Raw genomic sequence first — 24,263 nt, 5'->3', positions numbered from 1 at the left:
CAAGTAAAATCAGGACATAAACTATGTAATAATTTATTAACATTCTCTTCACTGATCATGGATCTTTGAATTTTATATCCTTTAATCCATTTCATACGGTTCCACACTTGCGAAGTTGTTGACAATCCGTGTAAAGATGAACAAAATTTTCTCCATGCCGCACATTGGGCAATTCTAATAAGCTTCAAGGAATGTTTTATTTTATCGTTTAGAATATCTAAATTACGTGGAGTAGGGTTACGACGAAAATTTTTTAATGCCAACCGACGAATAGCTACGGCTTTTGAAAGCTCTGGAGTCCAGTAGGGTTTTGGAATGAATTTACTGTGTGGGGTAAGACAAACTTTAATGTAGGGAATATATATATCTGCAGCCTCGTTCACATAGCCAATAAATAAATCGTAATCTTTTTGGATATCATGAGTAAAATTAAATCCAATAAAAAGAGATTCTAAATATGTTCGATAACCAACCCAGTTAGCGCGTTTGAAATTACGTTTCTTTAAATGATTTAACTCACAATGTATTGTAGTATTTAATTTAATAATAAGATGATCACTGCCCAGTGATTCATTCGAAACTAACCAAGAAAAATCCATAGAAATATCTGATGTTATTAAAGTTAAGTCGGGTGATGACTTGCGTAAAATATTTTCATTTAGTTGAAGTCGAGTAGGGCTACCGTCATTGAGAAGGACAAGACTAGTTTCAAGTAATGAATCATGAATTTGCGTACCTCTAGTATCCGTTTTAACAGACCAGCTTGAATGGTGTCCATTAAAATCACCCATCAATATTGATTTCATGTTAACTAAAGAAAACAAATATTCCCAATCTCTCTGTGTTGTCCGAATGTCACTAGGGCAATAAACAGAGTAAATAGTTTCAATTTGTGCACAATTAAATATTTTAACACCTATTATTTCAATATCACTATTACTGACTTCTACATTATGTATGTGAGCTTGGACAGATTTATGTGTAAAAATTGCAACACCCCCATAAGAATTATTTCTATCCTTTCTAAAGATATTGTAGTTATTAATTTTGACAAAGGCATCAGGTTCGAACCAGGTTTCACTTACAGCAGCAATATGAACCTTTTCTCGAATTAGCAGGTCTTCAAAAAGCTTTAATTTTGGTTTTAGACTTCTACAATTCCACTGAATAATGTTCAAGCTAATTAATTTTTTAACAATACTATCCATTACTTTGTATATAATTAAAAAAGGTTTTAATCAACGGAAAGTCTGAAAAGATGTTTACAATAGCCAAAGTGATCCACTCAATTATTATTTGAATCATATTTTTAAATTTAGTCGACATACTTATATTCTTTTCAAATATTACACTTTTAAGTTTATCAATCAATTCACGGTGCAAATTTATATTTTCCTTCGTTACATTCTCCTCACTATCATTATTAATACAGTAATCACTTTTAACACTATTATCAGAATCAGAGGCTACTTCTATGTCTGCATATACATTTTCAGCACATTTAATACGTTTTTTCTTCTTTTTCTTCTTGTTCATTGTGTTTTGTGTCCCAGAAGTTTGAGGGATTTCCTGATCAACAGATTCAATTTCAGGATAAATTACTGGTACTGTGCTTGTTGGAGCGTAAACATGCTTTGTCGTAGGTTTTGATTCACTGCAAGCTACGTTGGTGGTTGGCAAAATTGGGGACTGGGGGACATACATACTAATAGCTTTCAAATATGAACAGTTGAATTCTGTCATTATTTCTCGAATCCTTTTCTCTTTTTTAAATATAGGACAAATTTTATCCAAGGGCATATGATTACCCTTACAATTAATGCATATAAAATTATTATTCTCACAATTTGGATGATTTCTTGTACACTTAGGGCAAATTATTTTGTTGGATGGACACATTTTTGCTGTATGTCCAAACCTCCAGCAACGAGAACACTGAGTGACTGGAAATATATATTGTTCTACTTTAATTCTCAGATCTAGAAGATATACATACTTCGGTATATTCGGCCCTTTAAACGTTAGTTTAATGGTTTCACTAGGTACCCAACCATCGTCTGCTCGACGATTCAAACGTTGTACGGCTAAAGCTTCAATATCACAAAGTAAACTATGAATTAATTCTTCTTCTGACAGTTCTTTGTCTATATTTTTAATAATTCCATATGATATTCCTACTTCCCATGATTTTTGACATCGCCATCCTAAATCTTTAAATACTTGACATGCTAAAAATTTTTCAGCACTAAATTCTGTATCAAATGTTATTCGAATTTTATACGGATTTATGTATTTAACCTTACTGACATTCACGATTTGGTTCTCTCGCAATATTTTTGCTAATGCAAATTGTTTAGGTAAGACTTTATTACTCGTAATTCCGATTTGAATAAGATTTTCTTCTAAATTATTATCGAAAACCCTCACCTTTTTCTTAGCATGTTTAGTAACTTCTTGCCACTCTTCTGTATTTTCGTCCACCTCATGTAACATACGTTTTCTATTCGTATCAATCATTTCCATATCTTGCTCCAAATGTGTTTGTTCATCGTAAGTTTTTTCTATGCATATAACGTTAGCATCGTTCTCCGTCAAATGAATTGTATAATCGTCTTCATGCAAAATTGTATCCTTAGCCATTGTCAATAAGGATCATTACGGATTGTTTATATAATACAAAGCAGCGATAATGCAGTATTACGGGGAATCGGTCGATGCAGTCGTAAACAACAAAAAAATATTTGTTTACGCGCCTCGCACACGTCTCACTCTAACCGGTTGTGCATTAGCACTGAGATTTAAAATTGAATATTCCATTTTTAACCAATAACTGAATAATGAAAAAGTATGTAATCGACTGTCTAAGTAGGCACAAAAAATGCTTACTAGTCTAAGAAAAATATTAATAACACATCAAATGGTAAATAAACGAATCAAATAACGCCGTCTATCGGATCTAGATGGCGTCATTAGAAAACGTCGTAGCGCCATCTCGATAGATGGCGTTAACAACAACGTAACGAGTTCATTGGTTCAGTACATTTTACTGCTCATATTTTTTCATACCGGGGGCCTTATATGAAAATCGATTCTTAAGGAGCAAACACTAAAATAAAAAAAAAATCCTGACACCAAAATTTTTAGCTTTACGAGAATTATTAATTTCTAATTGTTATTTAGAATCTTCATTTAAACTTTATTGTTATAATGTATTTCGGTTAATATAGTTCGTCGATTGCTAACCTAATTGCTAAGGAAATCCAATAGCTTGTAATCTGACAGCGATAATTGCACAATCTTTGCTATCGCTTAGATTTGCAAGTAAAAGCCCGGCCAGTTTCCGAGCCTTGTTAATGAGTCTGATAAAAAAATATTTTAACTGGATGTGCACTACTTGTAACCATTCCATGAGACTAACAGATTCAAATAGTACATCCATTTTTTGTTCGCGACCATATTGCTGCCTTAACGCATTCTTCCTGGAAGAAAAATAATAAAAATAAAAATTAATCTTCCAGACCTACTTTTACTGCTACGATTTTAAATTGATGTTTTATTTTATTTTGTAATTATTGTAAGTAAATTGTAATAATTAAGTGCATCTAACTTTAAAACAAACAATTGTTAAAAAGTTTTATTTAATATATTAAATGGTGTACGCTGGGTGCAGTGTCGTTAAAGTTTTCTAGTCACGTGTGTGTGCGTGTGTGTTTGTGTATGTGTGTGCGCCTGTGTGCGCGTGTGTGTGTGTGCGCCTGTGTGTGTGTGTGTGCGTGTGTGTGTGTGTGCGTGTGTGTATGTGTGTGCGCCTGTGTGCGTGTGTGTGATCCAGTGTGCGTGTGTGTGTGTGTGTGCGCCTGTGTGCGTGTGTGTGATCCAGTGTGCGTGTGTGTGTGTGTGTGCGCCTGTGTGCGTGTGTGTGTGTGTGCGCCTGTGTGTGTGAGTGTGTGTGCGCGTGTGTCCACTGTCGCGTGTGTACCGAGGGCCAGTGCCGCAGGTCGCGCTCGCGCTGTCGGCGGCGCAGTTGCGGCGGCTCGCTGCGTGTGACGCAGCCCTCGTGTATGTGGACGCACGTGACGTCGGAGCCGGGGATCTCGAACATCACCTCCAGCAGTAGATTCTCCTGCAAACAACACGCCATATATTTTTATTTTTGTAATGCGTGGGATTGGACAAACAAGTGGTTTTCGTGGCACTTTCTCGACGATCACACAAGGAAATAAATAACTGTTTGCTGGTATTGTAATTGATTTGTTCAAATTTTCGATATTTTAGAAAATTATATTAAAGCATATAAAGCCAAAACACACAAATATAAATAGGACAATCAAGTCAATATTAATTGCATTAACTTAATTTCTCATTCAATTAATAACAAAATATAAGGAATCTGGCTTCTAACTGCTTACACTTCCTTTCAAATGTGGCTTATTGAAACAGTTATAGATCATATTCCGCATGAAAATAAAATTTCTAGCATTTTTTAAAGTTTTTTGTCGTTATATACGAGCGAGTCTGTTTGCTTCTGCTGCATAAAACTGTTGCAAAACAACGACAGGCTAATGGATCTCCAGGTCCAAATCGAGAAACAACAGGAGTCGATAGTCAAGCAGAGAACCTTTTTTTAATATGGATACTCCTCCAGCGCGCCTCCAAAAACCACCACGTGTGAGCAGTCATCCGCCTGGGTGGGGCGAGATGGGATCGCGCTAGCATTCGCTACCTTGCCCCGGAGGAAACCTCCGGACCCCGACAAGCAGAGAACCTAGCGTAACCGCTTCCAAGTCTCCGCCGACTTAACCAGCTACACTCTATAAACGTGTCGATTCAGGATGAGAAAAAGACTGAGGACCTAAATCATGACGGATTTGATGATCACTGTAAAGGCCTAAGAATGTTGGACCAAGGTGGAAAGAGCACGGAAATCGAGGAATATTAATATAATTAGGAATACTAAAATAATTAGGGTTCAACACTATAGAGGAGGGACCAAAGGTAAGGCAAAAGATAGAGAAGGGAGACGGAAATCTCGTGATTGAGAAGGTAAAGAACAGGGACCCGCTTCTGCTTCTGAAGGGAGCTTACACGTATCTCTCAAACGGGGAGGTAATCGAGTTACTGAGGAATCAGAATTGGAAGCTCTTTAGCGACCTGAACAACGAGTGATAGGATAAAGGTGCGATATTGCTGAAGGACGATGAACGAGAAGGATACCCACGTTGTGTTAGAGATCTTTATCACACATCCTATGGAAGTGGATCACCGAAAGGGCTACGCTTACATAGACCTCCACAGGTTAAAGGCAGAGGATCAGTAACCGCTGATCGAATATACCAGGTGTTTATCTTAAGGGCATACCAAAAAGTTCTGCGCGTAGAAAGACGTATGCAACCATTGCGGCGGCCCACACCTGAAGCAGGATTGCGCCTACCGAGACCAAGAGTCCACCTGCTGTCAGCGATTGTCATAACGCTTTTGACAGCCGCTGTCCTGTCAGAAGGAGTTAGAATGACATAGCGCAGTCCTCGGAAGCTAGAAGACCTCAATTCTGTGGCTTATATAGCACGGGATGGGCTGCGGATGTCTGTGTTCTCGAGGAAATGATTGCTTGGATATCGAGAGCTCAATTTATAATAAATTAAGGTTTGTTTTGTTGTGATTTTTAACTGGAAATTCTTGTTCTAATCTTTCGATCGACAATAACATTAGCCATTACACTCTTTAACCTCTGGAGATATAGCTTCTTTAGGCGTGATGAAGTTGAAATTTGAAAAATCCTTAAAGGCCGTAATCTCAATAAATCTGCAGGACCTGATGATCTGCCTGCAATTTTTCTAGTTAACTATGCTAATGAACTCTAGTGTTCCTGTCTCCGTTCTTTTTAGAAGATCTATTCGTGTAGTTGTTATATTATCTAAAGTCTGTTCAACGAGAAGAGATACCAAAAGTAAACAAAGCCAATCATTTTCTCGTAGCGACGACGGACCAAACTAAATATATTCTATCTCTTTTTATCTTGTTTGTTTGCTATCTGCTGCACGTCTCTTGGCAATGTTGAACGATATTTTAACTGGCTTTAAAAACATTCGGACCGCGGACGGCCCTTTGATTTTTTACTATATATTTTTATTTCATTCCATGTCATGAAGCGCTCGGGGTGATTTTTATATTTTGACTAGCTTCCCGCCCCGGCTTCGCACGGGTATTTAACAAAAATTTCCAATCCCTAATTTTTTTTTTAATAACTTTTTCCTTTTCGTTTCGAAATCGCTTGTTTCGCTGTTTAAATCGAACTAACTCTGGCGGGCGACACGGGGCTCTTACATATTCAGAGACAGGCTCTAGGATATTCGAGAAAGTTTGAGATTTTTTTTTTTCTATCACCTTCTAGAATGTTTTCGACATTATCGTCCGCCGTAACAATAGGTTTTGTAGCTGTAGCATACGTAGTAAAGGTGCTAAATTTAAAAACTTAAATTTTAAAATGTTTTCAGAACTAAAATTATGTCGCTTTAACTCCAAAATATAAGTTAGCTACTGCTGTATAAATACATTAAATTTAATAAATTTATTATAGTAACTAATATAATTTAAGACTATTGAAATTGGAATTTTAAATTTCGCGCGATTACTACACATGCTGCAATTGCTCGCAGCGCCTTTCGAAATGCAACCCAAATAATCGTTGATATGAATGAAGTTCAAATATTCGACAACAGATGGCGCCACTACACTTAATTTCCAAGTTGAAGGGTTGGAAAAGCCCTTGTCTTTAAAAACACGCCCTTTAGGTTAAAACGGGAATTTTCTTGTTCGAGGGGGGGATAAAGGGCTATCACACTATATAAGTCCCTTTATCATGCCGGGAGTCCTTTTTAAGTTTTATCGGCACGCACATTTTATCAACTTAGTTTTATTATATATAATGATAATAATTATTATTATTTAAGAAGTATCAAATCTTATATACATAATAATATTTAATTAAGTAATAATCAAAATATAAATATATTTTACATTTAAAAAATTTGCGTAAGTAAAAAAAGGTTACAAAACCCTACATAGGTGAATAACCTCGCATTTGGTTTATTTACGTTTGGTATCTCAGCTCGTTGAACGCACTACAAATGGAAGCTCGCATATACACAAGAAGTATCCTTAAAATTGCATTGAAAACTATAGATCAATCTCTAAAGTTTGTAACTTAGCAAAAGTATTCAAGCGCTTAGTTCATAAACAGGTTTCTAGTAGTTTAAAATCTTATTTTATACTCTTCATTATGGGTTTTTAAGGAATAGATCATATTCATCATCATTTCAGCCTCATCATTCCAGTCCACTGCTGGACATAGGACTCCACAAGTTCGTGCCAAAAATGCCGTGAACTCATGTGTTTTGCCCATAGTCACCACAAGGAATAGATCGGCAGCGACAAATCTAGCTAATTTCACTGATTTTATATTACATCAGATGGAACATGGTAATCAAGTAGATGTCATTTACGCCAACAGCGCACAAGCCTTTGACTACCTAGATCCTAGACCATAAAATGCTGTTAATGAAGCTCCAGAAAATCGGTATCGGGGTAATCTGTTTCGTTGATTCACTTCGTGCATTCAGAATAGATCCCAAGCGGTAGATTTGAAGGGCGACATGTCTTCTTGGATCAACATCCCCTCGGGAGTACCTCAGGGATCTTTGCTGGGTCCATTATTATTTGCTATATTTATCAACGATATTTAATAATGCTTCTCTAATTCTCGCACCCTGTTTTCGCAGACGATATATATATAAAAAAAAAATGCTCTGGGTAATAATGAGAACGATGCTAAAAACCTTTAAGATAGTTTGTTAAATTTAGATAGTCACCGTCTCATTAATAAATGTACTAACCTAACCTAAATGTATCTAAATATTTTTCTATTAGTTTTATTCGTAAAACCCTTATAGGTCAAATTATTTTATTGTTTATCAAAAGGTTAACATTAAATTATAATACAAATGATTTAGGAGTAGTCACTGCTAGTAAACTTGTTTACAACAAACATGTAACCAATATCGTAAGCGAAGCATCTAGAGCACTTAGATTTGTAATCCGTATGTCCAAGTCCTTCAAGAGAATGAAAACAGTAAAAGTTATTTATTGTGCTTATTACGCAAGTGTTATTTGGAATCCTAGATACGACATCCACTATACAAAGACCAATATTGTGATTAAAGCTAGAGCTATAATTCTACTCCACTCGAATGCACTTAGTTATGAAAAACTCAATAAGTTTATCTATCTTAGTCGTTAATAATTAATGAGGGTAGCTGCACTGAAGAAATTCGCCGACATGCTGGAATAGCTAAAAGGGCAATGATCAACTTAAACAGGATATGGAGGAATCGCTAAAAAACGGTACGTAAGTGTTCGGACCAGACGGAAAGTCCGACTGATCGGAGCTCTTGTGTTCTCAATATTTTTGTATGGCTCGGAAACTTGTTGCCTCGGAATTCACGATTGCAGCAAGATCAATACTTTTGAAATGTGGTGTTGGCGAAGACTACTATGAATCCCTTGGACTTCCATGTGGATAAACGAGTCAATTTTACAAGAGAGATAAAATATATTATTATTATTATTATAAAAATACATTCGAATTGTGAATCTCCCCCTTTTTAAAGTTGGTTAAAAAAACAATAATATATCATTTACAAACACTCACCATGATAGCTCGGAGTCCTCTGGCGCCGGTCTTGCGCTCCATAGCAAGCGAAGCGACGGCTTGAAGCGCTTCGTCGCTGAACGACAGCTCGCACTTGTCCATTGCGAAAAGTAGCTTGTACTGGGCCACCTGCGATTGGCGATGATAAAGATGAGACAACTCGATCTTATGCGAAAATTGTGCAATACTCGTGCGCTCGACAGCTGATTTAGTGTTAAATGTAAAATAATTTTATACATAATCATTAAATACAACTTAATGACGTAAAAATACGGGTACCGATTGTTCAATAGCTCTTCTAGATGATCTAGACTTTGCTTTTGAATTGCAATTCGAAGGCAATTATTGTACGATCATTGATGATGTAGTTTATGTAAAAAAGAAGAATATTTTGAGTTCAAATTACGTAGAAGTGTAAAGGACTTACAATAGCATTTTTTGGCTCAGTGAGTATCCTGACGAGTAGGTCCTGGTTGAGACTGTGGAAAGGCACTAGCACCGGGAACCTGCCTACGAATTCCTGCAGACAAATTACAAATACGAATTAATTTTCTTCTCAATATATCAAACGCATTTATGTGTGGCAGATAATAGATGAAAGGATAGCATATTATTGCACGAGTTGGGGGTGAAGATACACGCAGCGTCTGTGTGTGGCTGATAGCGCACTACAGCCCCTCACAGTGTAACACAAGTACAGTACGGTACACTTCGGTACAGTTCGGTACAGTTCGGCACAGTTCGGCACAGTTCGGCACAGTTCGGCACAGTTCGGCACAGTTCGGCACAGTTCGGTACAGTTCGGTACAGCAGGACGCGGCTACTCACGGGGATCATGCCGAAGTCGATGAGGTCGCGCGCCTGCACGGCCCGCAGCCAGTGGTCGCGCTCGTCGGCCTCCGGTACAGTTCGGCACAGTTCGGCACAGTTCGGTACAGCAGGACGCGGCTACTCACGGGGATCATGCCGAAGTCGATGAGGTCGCGCGCCTGCACGGCCCGCAGCCAGTGGTCGCGCTCGTCGGCCTCCGGTACAGTTCGGCACAGTTCGGCACAGTTCGGTACAGCAGGACGCGGCTACTCACGGGGATCATGCCGAAGTCGATGAGGTCGCGCGCCTGCACGGCCCGCAGCCAGTGGTCGCGCTCGTCGGCCTCCGGTACAGTTCGGCACAGTTCGGCACAGTTCGGTACAGCAGGACGCGGCTACTCACGGGGATCATGCCGAAGTCGATGAGGTCGCGCGCCTGCACGGCCCGCAGCCAGTGGTCGCGCTCGTCGGCCTCCGGTACAGTTCGGCACAGTTCGGCACAGTTCGGTACAGCAGGACGCGGCTACTCACGGGGATCATGCCGAAGTCGATGAGGTCGCGCGCCTGCACGGCCCGCAGCCAGTGGTCGCGCTCGTCGGCCTCCGGTACAGTTCGGCACAGTTCGGCACAGTTCGGTACAGCAGGACGCGGCTACTCACGGGGATCATGCCGAAGTCGATGAGGTCGCGCGCCTGCACGGCCCGCAGCCAGTGGTCGCGCTCGTCGGCCTCCGGTACAGTTCGGCACAGTTCGGCACAGTTCGGTACAGCAGGACGCGGCTACTCACGGGGATCATGCCGAAGTCGATGAGGTCGCGCGCCTGCACGGCCCGCAGCCAGTGGTCGCGCTCGTCGGCCTCCGGTACAGTTCGGCACAGTTCGGCACAGTTCGGTACAGCAGGACGCGGCTACTCACGGGGATCATGCCGAAGTCGATGAGGTCGCGCGCCTGCACGGCCCGCAGCCAGTGGTCGCGCTCGTCGGCCTCCGGTACAGTTCGGCACAGTTCGGCACAGTTCGGTACAGCAGGACGCGGCTACTCACGGGGATCATGCCGAAGTCGATGAGGTCGCGCGCCTGCACGGCCCGCAGCCAGTGGTCGCGCTCGTCGGCCTCCGGTACAGTTCGGCACAGTTCGGTACAGCAGGACGCGGCTACTCACGGGGATCATGCCGAAGTCGATGAGGTCGCGCGCCTGCACGGCCCGCAGCCAGTGGTCGCGCTCGTCGGCCTCCGGTACAGTTCGGCACAGTTCGGCACAGTTCGGTACAGCAGGACGCGGCTACTCACGGGGATCATGCCGAAGTCGATGAGGTCGCGCGCCTGCACGGCCCGCAGCCAGTGGTCGCGCTCGTCGGCCTCCGGTACAGTTCGGCACAGTTCGGCACAGTTCGGTACAGCGGGGGCGGCTACTCACGGGGATCATGCCGAAGTCGATGAGGTCGCGCGCCTGCACGGCCCGCAGCCAGTGGTCGCGCTCGTCGGCCTCCGGTACAGTTCGGCACAGTTCGGCACAGTTCGGTACAGCAGGACGCGGCTACTCACGGGGATCATGCCGAAGTCGATGAGGTCGCGCGCCTGCACGGCCCGCAGCCAGTGGTCGCGCTCGTCGGCCTCCGGTACAGGTCGGCACAGTTCGGCACAGTTCGGTACAGCAGGACGCGGCTACTCACGGGGATCATGCCGAAGTCGATGAGGTCGCGCGCCTGCACGGCCCGCAGCCAGTGGTCGCGCTCGTCGGCCTCCGGTACAGTTCGGCACAGTTCGGTACAGCAGGACGCGGCTACTCACGGGGATCATGCCGAAGTCGATGAGGTCGCGCGCCTGCACGGCCCGCAGCCAGTGGTCGCGCTCGTCGGCCTCCGGTACAGTTCGGCACAGTTCGGCACAGTTCGGTACAGTTCGGTACAGCAGGACGCGGCTACTCACGGGGATCATGCCGAAGTCGATGAGGTCGCGCGCCTGCACGGCCCGCAGCCAGTGGTCGCGCTCGTCGGCCTCCGGTACAGTTCGGCACAGTTCGGCACAGTTCGGTACAGTTCGGTACAGCAGGACGCGGCTACTCACGGGGATCATGCCGAAGTCGATGAGGTCGCGCGCCTGCACGGCCCGCAGCCAGTGGTCGCGCTCGTCGGCCTCCGGTACAGTTCGGCACAGTTCGGCACAGTTCGGTACAGTTCGGTACAGCAGGACGCGGCTACTCACGGGGATCATGCCGAAGTCGATGAGGTCGCGCGCCTGCACGGCCCGCAGCCAGTGGTCGCGCTCGTCGGCCTCCGGTACAGTTCGGCACAGTTCGGCACAGTTCGGTACAGTTCGGTACAGCAGGACGCGACTACTCACGGGGATCATGCCGAAGTCGATGAGGTCGCGCGCCTGCACGGCCCGCAGCCAGTGGTCGCGCTCGTCGGCCTCCGGTACAGTTCGGCACAGTTCGGCACAGTTCGGTACAGTTCGGTACAGCAGGACGCGGCTACTCACGGGGATCATGCCGAAGTCGATGAGGTCGCGCGCCTGCACGGCCCGCAGCCAGTGGTCGCGCTCGTCGGCCTCCGGTACAGTTCGGCACAGTTCGGTACAGTTCGGCACAGTTCGGTACAGCAGGGGGCGGCTACTCACGGGGATCATGCCGAAGTCGATGAGGTCGCGCGCCTGCACGGCCCGCAGCCAGTGGTCGCGCTCGTCGGCCTCCGGTACAGTTCGGCACAGTTCGGCACAGTTCGGTACAGTTCGGTACAGCAGGACGCGGCTACTCACGGGGATCATGCCGAAGTCGATGAGGTCGCGCGCCTGCACGGCCCGCAGCCAGTGGTCGCGCTCGTCGGCCTCCGGTACAGTTCGGCACAGTTCGGTACAGTTCGGTACAGCAGGACGCGGCTACTCACGGGGATCATGCCGAAGTCGATGAGGTCGCGCGCCTGCACGGCCCGCAGCCAGTGGTCGCGCTCGTCGGCCTCCGGTACAGTTCGGCACAGTTCGGTACAGTTCGGCACAGTTCGGTACAGCAGGGGGCGGCTACTCACGGGGATCATGCCGAAGTCGATGAGGTCGCGCGCCTGCACGGCCCGCAGCCAGTGGTCGCGCTCGTCGGCCTCCGGTACAGTTCGGCACAGTTCGGTACAGTTCGGCACAGTTCGGTACAGCAGGGGGCGGCTACTCACGGGGATCATGCCGAAGTCGATGAGGTCGCGCGCCTGCACGGCCCGCAGCCAGTGGTCGCGCTCGTCGGCCTCCGGTACAGTTCGGCACAGTTCGGTACAGTTCGGCACAGTTCGGTACAGCAGGGGGCGGCTACTCACGGGGATCATGCCGAAGTCGATGAGGTCGCGCGCCTGCACGGCCCGCAGCCAGTGGTCGCGCTCGTCGGCCTCCGGTACAGTTCGGCACAGTTCGGTACAGTTCGGCACAGTTCGGTACAGCAGGGGGCGGCTACTCACGGGGATCATGCCGAAGTCGATGAGGTCGCGCGCCTGCACGGCCCGCAGCCAGTGGTCGCGCTCGTCGGCCTCCGGTACAGTTCGGCACAGTTCGGTACAGTTCGGCACAGTTCGGTACAGCAGGGGGCGGCTACTCACGGGGATCATGCCGAAGTCGATGAGGTCGCGCGCCTGCACGGCCCGCAGCCAGTGGTCGCGCTCGTCGGCCTCCGGTACAGTTCGGCACAGTTCGGTACAGTTCGGCACAGTTCGGTACAGCAGGGGGCGGCTACTCACGGGGATCATGCCGAAGTCGATGAGGTCGCGCGCCTGCACGGCCCGCAGCCAGTGGTCGCGCTCGTCGGCCTCCGGTACAGTTCGGCACAGTTCGGCACAGTTCGGTACAGTTCGGTACAGCAGGACGCGGCTACTCACGGGGATCATGCCGAAGTCGATGAGGTCGCGCGCCTGCACGGCCCGCAGCCAGTGGTCGCGCTCGTCGGCCTCCGGTACAGTTCGGCACAGTTCGGTACAGTTCGGTACAGCAGGACGCGGCTACTCACGGGGATCATGCCGAAGTCGATGAGGTCGCGCGCCTGCACGGCCCGCAGCCAGTGGTCGCGCTCGTCGGCCTCCGGTACAGTTCGGCACAGTTCGGTACAGTTCGGCACAGTTCGGTACAGCAGGGGGCGGCTACTCACGGGGATCATGCCGAAGTCGATGAGGTCGCGCGCCTGCACGGCCCGCAGCCAGTGGTCGCGCTCGTCGGCCTCCGGTACAGTTCGGCACAGTTCGGTACAGTTCGGCACAGTTCGGTACAGCAGGGGGCGGCTACTCACGGGGATCATGCCGAAGTCGATGAGGTCGCGCGCCTGCACGGCCCGCAGCCAGTGGTCGCGCTCGTCGGCCTCCGGTACAGTTCGGCACAGTTCGGTACAGTTCGGCACAGTTCGGTACAGCAGGGGGCGGCTACTCACGGGGATCATGCCGAAGTCGATGAGGTCGCGCGCCTGCACGGCCCGCAGCCAGTGGTCGCGCTCGTCGGCCTCCGGTACAGTTCGGCACAGTTCGGTACAGTTCGGCACAGTTCGGTACAGCAGGGGGCGGCTACTCACGGGGATCATGCCGAAGTCGATGAGGTCGCGCGCCTGCACGGCCCGCAGCCAGTGGTCGCGCTCGTCGGCCTCCGGTACAGTTCGGCACAGTTCGGTACAGTTCGGCACAGTTCGGTACAGCAGGGGGCGGCTACTCACGGGGATCATGCCGAAGTCGATGAGGTCGCGCGCCTGCACGGCCCGCAGCCAGTGGTCGCGCTCGTCGGCCTCCGGTACAGTTCGGCACAGTTCGGTACAGTTCGGCACAGTTCGGGCCAGCAGGGGGCGGCTACTCACGGGGATCATGCCGAAGTCGATGAGGTCGCGCGCCTGCACGGCCCGCAGCCAGTGGTCGCGCTCGTCGGCCTCCGGTACAGTTCGGCACAGTTCGGTACAGTTCGGCACAGTTCGGTACAGCAGGGGGCGGCTACTCACGGGGATCATGCCGAAGTCGATGAGGTCGCGCGCCTGCACGGCCCGCAGCCAGTGGTCGCGCTCGTCGGCCTCGGCGCGCGCGCTGTCGAGCGGCGACGCGTCCGCGGCGGCGGCGGCGAGCGCGGCGCGGCGCCCGGACTTCGGGTCCCAGGCGCCGAAGCCGAGGTACTTCTCGTTGTTGCGCCGCTGGATCAGTCTGCGAGCAGGTGTCGCTCTTAGGGTGTGTGCGAATCTGGCGAGAGCTCGCATTTCTATCGAGTCCTACACCGCGAGTGGCGTTAGTGGCACCGGAAAGCGCACCAAATGGCATTTTTACAGTGAGAAAGGCATACGCACGTCTGCGAAGGCGACTGGTGCCAAGACTACACGTCAGTCTGACAGTCTAGATAGCGGGATACCTATCAAAACCCTTCAAAATTGGCGGCACGCACATGCCGCGAAAGTACGACACTCTGGTATTTGGCCTTGCAACCCCGTCAAAAAGACCCCTAGAACAGCCTCATCAGTCTAGGTAAGGATATACAAGGAGCGACCCGCTAGTCGAGCCTAAATCTCTTCCGCAAAGTGAAATAATACCGACATTGAAGATCCCGGTGACATACGCTTTCGCACCTCTGGACACACGAGCTAACCCACCCCTACCACCTAAAAGCCAGAATTTTCTCAATCTAACTCAATAGACAACCAAAAAAACCTTTGTCCAACGATGGGAAAAATCTGTAACAGTTTACTAAATGTAGCCCAAAGTTACAATCCGCCCCAGTCGAACTACTGAAGGTGGTTTACTGAAGCTGTCCAATTTTTTTTTTTTTTAATTTGGATCTAATGATCCGGTGGCATGAGATGCACAAAGCTCTAGGCGCTTCTTCAAAGGCTTTTTAAACGGTTTTATTTAGCTTAACCAGTAGTTTATTTGTTTGAGTCAAATTTAGAGATTGGAATTTTACCGCCTTTTTTTATATGGGGAAAATCCATCATGGATACCCTTCAGCGCAGGGGCACCAGAGAGTTATATATATTATAATAAAATCATCATATCAAAAATTTCGATCTAGCGGGTACATCGTTCCAAAACTTAATTGGCTAGAGCGCCGACACGGTCAGTCGGAGACGCAGGTTCGATCCCCGCTGGAGCGGTCAATTTTTGATGTGATATTCAAAAATGTTTAGAATTCCTAATGTGTGGGTAAGACAAGAATAAAATCGTACGGATTACATATTTTCCACAAATACCTCAATATGGGTATCAAATGAAAAGGCTTGATTGGTAGAATAGGGCTCACTATGAAAAATCCAAGATGGCCGCCGCCACAAAATGGCGGATTACATATTTTCCACAAATACCTCAATATGGGTATCAAATGAAAGGGTAGCTAATGAAGGGGGCTTGATTGGTAGAATTATGAATCTTTGAAGGTGTAAAAGTTATGTTGCGCACTAATATTGACGTATCGAAAGAATTGGTAAACGGCGCTATCGGCTACATCATAGAAATTGTTTGGCCTAAGTTTCGTCGAACCCAAATGTACCAAACAGATGTGCCGTCAGTTCAGATCAACTTTGGAAGAGATGGCATACACCTTGTCGCGACTTAGCAAGCAACCTCATCTAATGTGCACATGGGGTTTAGAATGGTTGCCACCGCTGTCACTGTGTGGCGCTGAAGCGATCGATTCGGATTCTTTTTTGTGCGAACTCATTTAGACGGTTACCAGAAAATAATTTCGAAAATAAAATTAAACACTCCGAACATTTCTTTTTGTATAAAATTTAAAAACACTGCAAACCGCGATATTAAACGTAGTTCAAAATAGTCTACGTTGTTTTATTCGAAGATCTCCGTAGTTTGACAGATCGTTGCTACCCAACCTAATTTTTTTCGGTTAAATCCAGGATATTTAATAACTTTGTATTAAATTACTTTCTAATTATTGTCTTATTCAATTTTGACCTCCAAATCCAATTTTAATTAGCTATCTATAATTTTTTTTTTACCTTTCTCTAGTTTAGTTCGTCGCGTTAAAAAAAAACTATTTTCTCCTTCTCTCATAATCATTTCTTATTTATTTTTTTACGCGCGACACGCTCAAAGATAAAATATAATTAACGGTATACTAAATATGGCCGCATGCTACGGGGAACTGTCACTAAATTAAGAATACACTTGTCTAATGACTGCACACATAATTAAAAATTTATGAACAGTAATAAACGGCAATAATTTCAAATACGCTTGAAAGCCCTGAAACCTAAGTAAATATGGCCTACCTGTCCAATCCATTGTAAGCTCCGCTGGCCACGAACAATATGTTAGTGGTGTCGACTTGTATAGCATCCCCTCTTAATTTGCGAGAATTCCTCTCAGGGACCGATACCACAGCACCCTCCAACATTTTTAACATCCCCTGTTGTACACCCTCGCCTAGAAAAACAATAGACATCGTTTACATTATCCAGTGCTATATGTAATTTCAGAGTTACGCTTTGACGTCACATCCTGCTCGAAGGACCTATTTTGTTTTAAGTTAAGTGTTAACATTTATGATAATTATTTGAGTCGATTTACTGATTTATAAACAACAACTTTAGTACTCATAGGTCCAAAATCAATTCCGGATAATTCTTTTCTAACAAGGATACCCGAATATCCATTCACAAATTCAAAATCTATAAACAAGTATAATGTAAAAGTACGGAACCCACCTCCAACATCTCTCAGCTGATGTATTCCCGGTACAGCGCCAATTTTATCAACTTCATCGAGAAACACTATGCCTGTCTGAGCTCGTTCAACACTGAAAACACACGTCAACGCCATGAATACTTTCTGAAATATTAAGTACTTAATTGGGGGTAGTTGCAGACGTCTGTAAGCTACGATAATTAATCGCTTACCATCAGGTGAGCCGTACGCTTGTTTGCCGACCTAGTGGTATAAAAAAATACTTACTTAAAGTTAGCGTCCTGCAGTAATTTAGCGATAACGCTCTCGATGTCCTCGCCCACGTATCCGGCCTGCGTTAGAGTCGTACAGTCGCAGATCGCGAACGGAACGTCGAGGCATTGGGCTATCGTTTGCGCTAGGAGGGTTTTACCTAAGAAATAAGGAAAGAAAACTTACTAACCCATTCACAGTTTACAAATTACAATAGCGAAAAGATATAATAATAACAAAATGATACAATAAATACAGAAAAAATGACGATGAATGCAGAGACAGCAGTAGAAAAGAAAAGGCCAATTAGATAGGCCTTAGTATTGTTTTTGACAACAAAAATTTGCTGCCAAAAACGCTGTTATTCTGGCAGAACCCGTGAGTGAACCTAAGAGTATATAAAACTATTATTGTATCTGAGACTATCATTTAACAATTTCAAATTGTAAATCGGCACCACCCACTCAAAAAAAACGGATTTTTTTTTCAAATACTTCTAAAGTTATTTATTAACTGGGTCGTGAGTGAAATATAAGCACATGTTTAAAATATAACTGTACCGAAAATAATAGTAATTGTTAGGTTCTTAATTTGTATCAAACCATGAAAAATGACACATATAAAAAAAAATTCTGCTATGGAAAATTTTACCAAAAGTTTTGCCCAAAACTATCAGGTGAAATTTAAATTAATATTGTTTTCTGAAGTTATTATTTTGATCGTGTCGCCTCAATAAAAAAGAGTAATTGAGTGCATTTTAATATTTCCTACTAAGTAATTAGTAGAGTCTAGACTAGAGTAACAACTGCACTTATTGGAAAAGAGTAACTGCGGAATTTCTTGCCTATTCTTCTCTGCAGAATCTAAATTCCGAATAGTTGGTAGTTTCACTTTTAAAAATAATAATCATCTAAATATTTGATTGAAGATATTTTTGATTTTGATTTGAATGAGATATCGTGCAAGACACAAAGCTTATCTAATATATAAAATTCTCGTATCATGTTGTTAAACATTGAACTCATCCGAAACGGCTCGACCGATTTTAATAAAATTTTGTGGGCATATCGGGTAGATCTGAGAATCGGCCAACATCTATTTTTCATACCCCTAAGTTATAAGGGGGAGGGCATTAAGCGGGTTAATAACATATATGGCAAAGCAACGTTTGCGGGGTCAGCTAGTGTCATATAGATAAAATTATTTTGAATATGTATCTCACCGCTTCCAGTCGGTCCTAGCAACAGTACGTTGCTCTTATCCAATCTGAGCTCGTGATTGTTCCTCTCCAGTACTTCTGTGCCCCCGACGTTACTGGCACCACTGGTGTGACTCAAATGCAGAAGATCTACAATGAAAAATAAAAATAGTTAAAAAAACTTTTTAAGTTAAACGGTTTTATGTTAAACATACATTGCAATTATTTATCGTTGTGTCCATTTATTATAAATATTCTTTGACGATTAGCAGGAAAGTGGACATAGGGTGCCAATCAAACCACCAATTGCAAATTCATGCGACGTTTCGATCCTTTATTGGACATTATATATTATTTTATTATGTATTTGGATTTAGAATCTTACATAATGAAAGAACTTTGACGGGGAGATGTCTTTTGACTACCGTATGTAAAGGTACTGATGATTTGGTTCTTTTTGTTTGGTTGTTGTTGTGGATTAATTTATGTATACAACTTTCTTCAATGTTTATATATTTTGTAGATGCCTGATGATGGTCCAATAAAGGATCGAAACGTCGCATGAATTTGCAATTGGTGGTTTGATTGGCACCCTATGTCCACTTTCCTGCTAATCGTCAAAGAATACATTGCAATGTTTAAGATAAATGTACTAAAAACCAAAAAATAATAAAATAGATACAGTCGTGGGAATTATAAACATATGCATAGACTAGACTAAAATAAAACCGTGGGGCACGTCAATTGTCTACAATCGTTGATTAAAATGTTTGTTTTGTAATGTTACACTATAATTAGGCAGTTGTTCAACCGACAAAGATGGACGTGTGATAAGTAGGGCTAGAATGTGGAAACAAGCTAGCATGCTCGATTATAAGCGAGTTTTAGGGTTTCATAGTGGTGAGCGAGTAGTACTTTTATCATATGTTTTGTCGATTAAAGACAAACTACGAGCAGTGAAACGATTCCTCGCCAGCCAGCAGTGTGAATGTCCAACGATAAACTTTTTAGTTTTTATTTCGCATTCTGTTTAATTCATTTAGTGCTTCATTATTGCAAGGCCCATCTTAAATATTGAGGTTGTATAGTGCACTGTATTCTTCTTGTCAAGCCCTTTTTTTTGATACCCATATTGGTGGGATTGATAAAAAATTGTTATCAGACATTTGGTAGCGGCGGCCAGCTTAGATTTCAATTTTGCATAGTAAATTGTATTCTACTTGTTGAGACCTTTCATTTGATACCCATGTTGATGGGATTGATAAAACCTAAGTTATCCGCCATTTTGTAGAGGCCGCCATCTTGGATTTTAATTTTATATAGTACATTGATTATACTGGTTGAGCACTTTCATTTGATACCCATATTGATGGGATCGATAAAACCTACGTTATCCGCCATTTTGTAGCGGCCGCCATCTTGTATTTCAATTTTTTATAGTATATTGTATTCTGCTTGTTGAGCCCTTTCATTTGATACCCATATTGATGGGATTGATAAAACCTACGTTATCCGCCATTTTGTAGCGGCCGCCATCTTGGATTTCAATTTTTTATAGTATATTGTATTCTGCTTGTTGAGCCCTTTCATTTGATACCCATATTGATGGGATTAATAAAACATAAATTATCCGCCATTTTGTAGCGGCGGCCATCTTGAATTTATAATGATAATGAATAAACATAATTGTATTGTCACCAAAATCCAAAGTGTATACAAAATTTCAGATTAATCGGTTGACAGGAAGAGGGTGAAATTTGAATTACTAAATTTGACCCAAGAATAAATAATAAATAAAAAATAAAACAAACGGGGTGAGCTAAATAAAACCGTTTAAAAAACGAGAGCACTTTAGATCATGGGACTGAAGTAAAACTTACAAAAAGTACCTCTTTCTCTTTCTATCTTCACTAACTTATATATCCCTCTCAACTTCCGTTTGCCACATCCGATCACAGTTTTCGTAACGCTCTCGTCACGCATTCACCAGCGTACTCACCAAGTCAAGCGTGCGTAAGGAAGTTTTACTTCGAAACCGCGTGGAAAATCTAGTTTAACCAAAACAATTGAAATCCGCTTGCAATGTAAATACGGAGCCCTAAAAACGTGACAGTTTCGCTTTTAAATTCTCACAAATCGATTCGATACACTCTCCAATCACGAATCGTCGTTCGAACGTTTTTAACGCTGAAGCGGAACGTATATTTTTAACCTTCGAAAATAATTTTCTATCTAATATATAAAATTCTCGTGTAGTGTTTGTATTTAAACTCCTCCGAAACGGCTTGACCGATTCTCATGAAATTTTGTGTGCATATTGGGTAGGTCTGAGAATCGAACAACATCTATTTTTCATCCTCCTAAGTTATAACGGGGTGGGGGGGGGGGAGTGAGGAAGTTAATAACATATATGGCAAAACAACGTTTGCGGGGTCAGCTAGTCAATCTATAAAAAAAAATCACTAAGTAGTCTAAATCACCACTTTTCTACTCGCGCGTCTTTTTTAAGATTAAGGGCCTGTTTTACCAGTTGTAGATAAACATTATCCCGCAAATAAGCTACGATTAGACTTGAACGGCATGAGGTGGAATAACTACAGATATTAGATTCATTTTTTACAAACAGAAATATGCCATAAATAAAGTGGAATTCGGTGGTGAAAAAGAAATAATACATTTAAAAAATGCATCTCTTGGATATCATCATCCGTCAAATAATTACCCAAAATTGGACTTTTCAGTTAATTTATAGTAATATAAATTAAATCAAATAAGTAAACAGTTAATAATATGTATGCAACAGCTTGAGGCATTTGCTTCTTAATTAATCAGTATGATAGACATGCCATTAGATCAGCAATTTTGGCTGATCTCTTCAGAAGTGAAAAACAATCACTTGATTAATATTTGAATCTGCTATATTACTCAGTCATGGTCTGAAGGTTACTCGTATTTATTAGTTATGATCTGAAATTTAAATTTTATTAGTTTTTATATCGTAGAACTTTATAAGATTTGTATTCTTACATTATTATAACTTTATAAATGGTATTGTATGGATGGTAAGCGATTGAAGTAACTTATAGATGTCTGCAATACCAGAAACATCGCAAGCACATGGCCGTCACGACAGCCAATACCCCTCCCCCCCGGAACTCTGGTCAAGCTACGGTTTACTTGAATAAAGATATTATTTACGATTAATTTTGCTTACCTCTGTGTGTTTGGTGTAAGGGATGATGGGCGTCTGTTGTTGAGCCGGTCGTGACGTTGTTGTAAATGCGTTTGTAGTGGTTGTAAACGGCTACCGATAGGACCTTCTTCGCGTACTCCTGCCCGACGACGTGTTTGTTGAGGTATTCGAAGATCTTCTTGGGCGGTGGTGGAGGTTTTCTGACAAATTTTACATTTTATTAGGCACTGGACATTACCTGCGCAACTGCTCGCAAAATTTATGCTTTTTGCTCTCCTTTTGTAAATATTTTTGTAAGTCTACGTAATTTCTGGATAATTTTGATGAATTCTAAACATTTTTGAAACGGTCAGTCGGAGACGCGGGTTCGAACCCCGCTGGAGCGGGTTTCGATCGGGCGATCAATTTTTGATATGATTTTCAAACATGTTTAGAATTCCTAATGTGTGAGTAACACAAAAATAAAATCGTACATATTAATTTTGATGAAAGTTCTAGAAGGAATGGCTAAATAGCCATAAGTCCGAACATTGTACTATAGAATTTGTAACTACCTTAAACTATGTTTAATATGTATTATGTCGTTGTAAGAATAAATAAATAATGTACTATAAATATGTCAAAAAAATATCAGCTCCACAAAGAACTTTCATCACTATCACCGGCTTACCCAGAGAGGTGCAGTTCAGTTAATAAATGAACATTATATCAATATTATTAAAGAAGATTGTAACTGTCTCGTTGACAAGAGTATAGGTACTTCCATAATAGATAGGTTAACATATTAAGATCCTTTTGACACAAAGACCTCATGGTAAAATAATACTATTTAATTATAACAAGGTCACATCACTGGTTTGTAGCTGTTGCGCTGGCGGTTGCTGGTTCGATCCCCGCACATGACAAACGTTTGTATTGGCCATACTGGTTTGGCCATGTGGCCATATTGGTTTGCCGTGATCTGGGTTTGTGCAGTGTTTGTAAGTCTCCCTACCGTGCCTCGGAGAGCACGTTAAGCCGTCGGTCTCGGTTATCACGTAAACCGGAGAGCGATCGTTACTCATATGTATAATTATGTATGTAGTAGGGAATATATCCTCCAACCCGCTTTGGAACAGCGTGGTGGATTAAGCTCTGATCCTTCTCCTATATGGGGTAAAAGGTCTATGCCCAGCAGTAGGATATTAGGTACAGGCTGAAGCGTAATTACAACAAGAAGGTCAGAATATATTGTTTCTACTTATACAGATTTTGTTATGTTTCATTTATAGTTTTTGATGAAATTATTGTTACCAAGTCCATCTAATCTAATTTTGGAAAAAAAGATGCAGATGAACTAAATAACTAATCAATTGATAGCCTTTATCAGACATTACCCTTATAGAGCATTACATTTTAGCAATAAGATTAGCCTACATACATTTAGGGTCAACGCTCTGATGACTGATATCAATTAATTTAGTTATTTAATTTTATATAATTAATTTGGTTAGTATTTATAACAATACAAGCTGTACCCTGCGCGTGTTGCTACGCTTTATTTTTGGTTGTACCAACTTAGAAACTTTTGTGGGCTCATGCACAACAGTTTGTTAAAGATCATGACATGATCAAATGTATAGTTTACGATTCTATAAAGGACATAAAGACAAACATTTATATATATATATATAATTATATATAAGATGAAGGTGGTGATAAATTTTTGATCCATTATTCAAAAACGATTTGTTTGTTCACGAACCGTTTAATTGAACGGGTCGAGACCAAAACGAAATGTTTTTTGGAAATAAGAACCAGAGATAATCGATATTTTTATGTCTGCCGTTAGGTGACTTCAGTAAATAATAACAATAATTGTTATTTCCATCAAAAAACGATTCATCATTATCATTACAGCCTATACAGTCCACTGCTGGACATAGGCCTCCACAAGTTTACGCCAAAAATAACGTGAACTCATGTGTTTTGCCCATAGTCACCACGCTGGGCAGGCGGGTTGGTGACCGCAGTATTGGCTTTGTCGCACCGAAAACGCTGCTGCCCGTCTTCGGCCTGTGTATTTCAAAGCCAGCAGTTGGATGGTTATCCCGCCATCGGTCGGCTTCTTAAGTTCCAAGATGGTTGTGGAACCTTGTTATCCCTTAGTCGCCTCTTACGACACCCACAGGAAGAGAGGGGGTGGCTAAATTCTTTAGTGCCGTAGCCACACAGCACCATCAAAAAACGATTAAAAAGCATTAATTGAGTGAATATATCCAGTAGTTTTAATCAGATGTATAAGGGCTGACCTGTTGTGTGTCTATGTCTTTCATATTCAATAAATAATTTTTACGATGAGGATTTTAATACTATTGAATAAAACTCATTTCAGTGTAACAATACTAAACAGTAACGCAATGTCACAAAGTCGAGAGTTCATTGACATCAGCTTACTCAGCTCCAATCAGCATAATAAATGCTAAACGTAATAAAAA

General features: G+C 43.1%; 1 protein-coding gene and 1 long non-coding RNA gene across 2 annotated transcripts in view; both read right to left on the bottom strand.

Annotated features, from left to right (window-relative positions):
- The window catches only part of LOC123658860 (ATP-dependent Clp protease ATP-binding subunit clpX-like, mitochondrial), a 66,424-nt gene that overhangs the window by 4,109 nt on the left and 38,052 nt on the right, over positions 1–24,263 (bottom strand). Inside the window, exons 4-13 of the mRNA XM_045594152.1 lie at positions 21,808–21,986; positions 18,618–18,743; positions 17,411–17,555; positions 17,164–17,255; positions 16,729–16,882; positions 14,461–14,656; positions 9,135–9,227; positions 8,708–8,836; positions 3,980–4,123; positions 3,438–3,479 (exon numbers count right to left, since the gene is read on the bottom strand). Of these exons, the coding sequence (XP_045450108.1) occupies positions 3,438–3,479; positions 3,980–4,123; positions 8,708–8,836; positions 9,135–9,227; positions 14,461–14,656; positions 16,729–16,882; positions 17,164–17,255; positions 17,411–17,555; positions 18,618–18,743; positions 21,808–21,986 (1,300 nt within the window). The remainder of the gene's footprint in view (positions 1–3,437; positions 3,480–3,979; positions 4,124–8,707; positions 8,837–9,134; positions 9,228–14,460; positions 14,657–16,728; positions 16,883–17,163; positions 17,256–17,410; positions 17,556–18,617; positions 18,744–21,807; positions 21,987–24,263) is intronic.
- On the bottom strand, positions 525–3,233 carry LOC123658861. The gene is made up of 2 exons (XR_006743944.1): positions 2,282–3,233; positions 525–2,219 (listed from the first exon to the last, which is right to left on the bottom strand). It is a non-coding gene; the product is annotated as an uncharacterized LOC123658861 (long non-coding RNA).

Source organism: Melitaea cinxia, chromosome 13 (assembly GCF_905220565.1).
Source record: "Melitaea cinxia chromosome 13, ilMelCinx1.1, whole genome shotgun sequence".
Taxonomy (NCBI): domain Eukaryota; kingdom Metazoa; phylum Arthropoda; class Insecta; order Lepidoptera; family Nymphalidae; genus Melitaea; species Melitaea cinxia.
Note: the sequence above shows the minus strand (reverse complement) of the source record. Positions and strands in the feature narration are given on the sequence as shown.